Source organism: Cicer arietinum, chromosome 2 (assembly GCF_000331145.2).
Source record: "Cicer arietinum cultivar CDC Frontier isolate Library 1 chromosome 2, Cicar.CDCFrontier_v2.0, whole genome shotgun sequence".
Lineage (NCBI taxonomy): Eukaryota > Viridiplantae > Streptophyta > Magnoliopsida > Fabales > Fabaceae > Cicer > Cicer arietinum.
The window spans coordinates 52,515,549-52,519,834 of NC_021161.2; the positions used below are offsets into that span (position 1 = coordinate 52,515,549).

Consider the following 4,286-nt stretch of genomic DNA (forward strand, 5'->3'; position numbering starts at 1 on the left):
CTCTTTCTTTGATTGAGTTTGGATGATATATAGTATATTTAGTTCATATATGCATGTGTTGCTCTCAGCACGAGTGGTGTATGTATGTAAATGTTAATGTTATAGAAGAAGCAGTAAGCACATATTGTACTGTACACACGCACTCTAATAATTAATAATGAATTAATTTACAGCGCTGCTAATTGTGAAAGAGAATATAAATATATTAAATATAGATATTGTCCAGTCTCTTATTTTGCTTCCTAGTGGGTCCAACTGTAATATAAGAAATTAAATATGCAGTTGTAGTCATTAAATAGGAGACTTGTTGATTGCATATGTTCATTTCATCTCATATTTTGTGTAGAAAGAAACTCTTGTACTAATTAAGTTATTAATTAACGACCTGCTTCATTCATTCATTCATTCATCATTCTCTTCTGCTCCGCCTGCAGCCACACACACACACATCATTACTGACCTAATTTCAATTCCTTGATACTATACGTGTCCTCAACTAACTACTTGATAATTCTGTAATTTCCCTTCCTCTCTCTCTCTCTCTTTCTCTCTTTCTAATATATATATATCTTATTTTCTTACACTAGTGAACATAATTAAAGTATAGGATCGATGGAGTATGGCGGTGGGTTAGTGGAGGATTGTGGTGGTTTTGGGACGATGGTGGGAGGAGAAACAGACATGATTGAGGAGCTGTTGGTAGAAGGTTGTTGGGTTGAAGCAAGTGAGAACAATTTGATGATGATGCATCATGATGATCACATGAGTAGTAGTACTACGCCACAACCACACTACATCCCAATGGGAGATAATGATGAAGAAAGTGGTAACTTTGTTGTTGGGAAGAGATGGTGGATTGGGCCTCAGGCGAATCCAGGCCCATCAACATCCGTGAAAGAGAGATTAGTACTTGCTGTTGGTTACTTAAAAGAGTACACAAAGAATTCCAACTCAAATTCAACTTCAAATTCAAATTCAAATTCAAACTCAAACTCAAACGTTCTTATTCAGATATGGGTACCACTAAGGAGGAGATCAGGACTATTTCACAATCAGTATCATAATCCTAATCCAGTACATGAATCTCTTCCAATTTCAGTTCCAAACAGCAACGTTCAGGTTCGTTTCTTTAGAAGTCACGAGTATCCACGCGTTCAGGCACATCACGGATCTCTTCTAGCACTTCCTGTTTTCGAAAGAGGAACCGCTACATGCCTCGGCGTCATCGAGTTTTTAATCGCCAATCAAAACCTCATCAATTACCGTCCACAACTTGATCATCTATCCAATGCTCTCGAGGTACTTACTTTACTTACACCTTCAACTCATCCATCTCTTTCTCTTTCTCTTGCTTAATTAATTAAACAATTCTTCTATTGTGTGTGTGTGATGCAGGCAGTTGATTTTACAAGTAACCAGAACATGATTCCACCCGCTGTAAAGGTAGGCACGCACGCACGCAGTGATCAATAAATTATATCATATAATTAATATAGTAATCGATTTGTTTTGTTTGTAATTAATAATGATTAAATTGGATGAATGAATGAATGAATGAAGGTATTTGAGGAGTTGTATGAAGCAGCAGTGAACGAGATCGTACAAGTGTTGGCGTCGGTGTGTAAGACGCACAATCTGCCATTGGCACTAACATGGGCTCCGTGCATACAACAAGAAGGAGGCGGAAGAGGAAAGGGTGGATGCAGCAATAGCAATGGCAATAGCAATAGCAATAGCAATGGTAGTAACAACAACATGATGATGAGTTGCGTATCAACGGTTGATTCAGCTTGTTACATTGGTGACGTGGATGTATTGGGATTCCAAGAAGCGTGCAGTGAGTATCATCTTTATAACGGACAAGGAATAGTAGGAACAGCATTCACAACAACGAAACCTTGTTTTGCAATTGACATAACCGCTTTCAGCAAAGCAGAATACCCACTCGCACACCATGCTAACATGTTTGGTTTACACGCTGCTGTTGCCATTCCACTAAGGAGTGTCTACACTGGATCCGCAGCTGATTTCGTTTTGGAGTTTTTCCTTCCTAAAGATTGCCTTGACACACACCAACAGAAACACATGCTCAACTCCTTATCCCTTGTTGTTCAACAAGCTTGTAGGAGCTTGCATTTACATGTCGTCATGGAAGATGATCATCATAATCATAATCATCATCATCTTCATCATCAACATCAACATCAACATCAACATGAAGAAGATCAATTCACATTCCCCACCACAAATATTTACATGCCTTCTGTCGACGCTGCTGCTGCTGCACCAGTTGTAGTACTATCACAAGTTGAAGCAGATGCATCAGCTTCAGCATCAGCTTGTTCAACAAAAGAGACAACGTCGTCCTCGTGTTCTTGGATTGCACATATGATGGAGGCACAGCACAAGGGGAAAGGTGTGTCCGTGTCGTTGGAATACCTTCAAGAGCCTAAAGAGGAGTTCAAAGTAACAACCTGCAATTGGGAGAGGGAGAGGGAGGGTAATTCTGTGTTTTCAGAATTTGGTCAAGTACTGCAGCAGCAGCAGCATGAACACCAAAGCATGAGTAATTCAAGAGCAAGTACTGTTGTGAGTGTAGAAGGTGGAGAAGAATCTGGCGGAGGAGGTGGAAGTGGTGGTGGTGGTCGCAGGTCATCATGCTCCTCAAATGGGAGAAAGTCAGGCGACAAGAGGCGGACAAAGGCGGAGAAGACTATAAGCTTGCCAGTTCTGAGACAATACTTTGCCGGAAGCCTAAAAGACGCGGCAAAGAGCATCGGTGGTGAGTGAGTTGAATAAAAGTATATGGATGAATATTTTATATTTATTATATAATTAAATAATGATTGAATTTGGTTGTTGATATATATATATATATACAGTATGTCCGACAACACTGAAAAGGATATGCAGACAGCATGGAATAACGAGGTGGCCTTCAAGGAAAATAAAGAAGGTGGGACACTCTTTGAAGAAGCTTCAACTTGTTATTGATTCCGTACAAGGTGCTGAGGGTGCCATACAAATTGGCTCCTTCTATGCTAGTTTTCCAGAGTTGAGCTCTGCAACTGGACATTCTGATCAATCTTCTATGAAATTAATGCATAATCATGGTGTTTCTGATCACCACAACAGCTTCTATGGAGATGGAGGAGTTACCACTAGTAATTTGAAATCCCCATCCTCTGCTTGCAGTCAGACTGTAGGAAACCAAACAAATTCAACTCTCATCAATAATAATGTTGTCTTGATGACAGAAAGCAATGCTCTAGCTTCAACTGATCATGCTCATGCTCATGCTCATGCAGCAGCATTGATGCAAATTAGGAGAACTCACAGCGAAGCAGAATTGCTCCACCACCATACATCCAATATTGATATTCAAGATTACCAGCTGCACGATCAGGATACTAAACAGTTATTGCTACATTTCAACAAGAGTCAAACCCTACCTCCAAGACCAAGTACTACTACTACTACTAATGGGTATAATAACTCATTGGAAAGGGGTGCTTTCAGAGTGAAGGCAACATTTGCTGATGAAAAAATACGATTTAGCTTGCAAGGAATGTGGTGTTTTAGAGATTTGCAGGTTGAGATAGCAAGGCGTTTCAACTTAAATGATATGAACAATTTGGTAGTAAAGTATTTGGATGATGAAGGAGAATGGGTTGTTTTAGCATGTGATGGTGATCTTGAGGAATGTAAAGATTTGCATACATCATCTCACACACGTACCATAAGACTCTCTCTATTTCAAGCTTCGCCTCTCAATCTTCATCCAAACACATTCCGCAACACCAGCAGCAGCCCCCCATCTTCTTCCTAGCTTGCTCTACTTGCTACTTTCTACTTGCTACTCTCTACTTTCTACTTTCTACTTTCTACCTATATATATATATAATGTGTATAATATTATGTATAGCTACCATATCCCACCACACATCCATCACGCTATCTCATATTATAATACTGCTTTTTATTAATTACTCCTTAAGTTCGTTAGAGTTACTGCGCGGCTTTATTTCTCTATCAAATTATATATAAATATATATCATCTTCTTTTATTAATTACATCTTTTAACAAATTATCATCATAATTCATAACTATTCCATATATTTTTCTCTTCGTTTTTCAAAACCTAGCTAGATTCTCAAATATCGTGTGATTATAAGACTTTGACTGTTAATGAGATAATTAAGGTAATTAATTAGTTCAATAAGTTATTCTGCAAATTAAGTAATTAATTAACAAATTATCACTAAATTAATATTTACTATTCACT

The 4,286-nt window shown here is 38.4% G+C and overlaps 1 protein-coding gene across 2 annotated transcripts; it reads left to right on the forward strand.

The window, feature by feature from the left end:
- The first annotated feature begins 310 nt into the window (after positions 1-310).
- On the forward strand, positions 311-4,071 carry LOC101498016 (protein NLP1). 2 transcript variants are annotated; one of them, XM_004491584.4, is made up of 5 exons: positions 311-515; positions 603-1,299; positions 1,396-1,443; positions 1,561-2,782; positions 2,883-4,071. In XM_004491584.4, exons 2-5 carry the CDS (start codon positions 613-615, stop codon positions 3,827-3,829), a joined length of 2,904 nt encoding a protein of 967 aa, XP_004491641.1. In that variant the 5' UTR covers positions 311-515; positions 603-612; the 3' UTR covers positions 3,830-4,071. The 2 variants fall into 2 exon arrangements, with proteins under 2 accessions (XP_004491641.1, XP_027187410.1); XM_027331609.2 differs by having other exon boundaries at positions 608-1,299.
- The last annotated feature ends 215 nt before the right edge of the window (positions 4,072-4,286 follow it).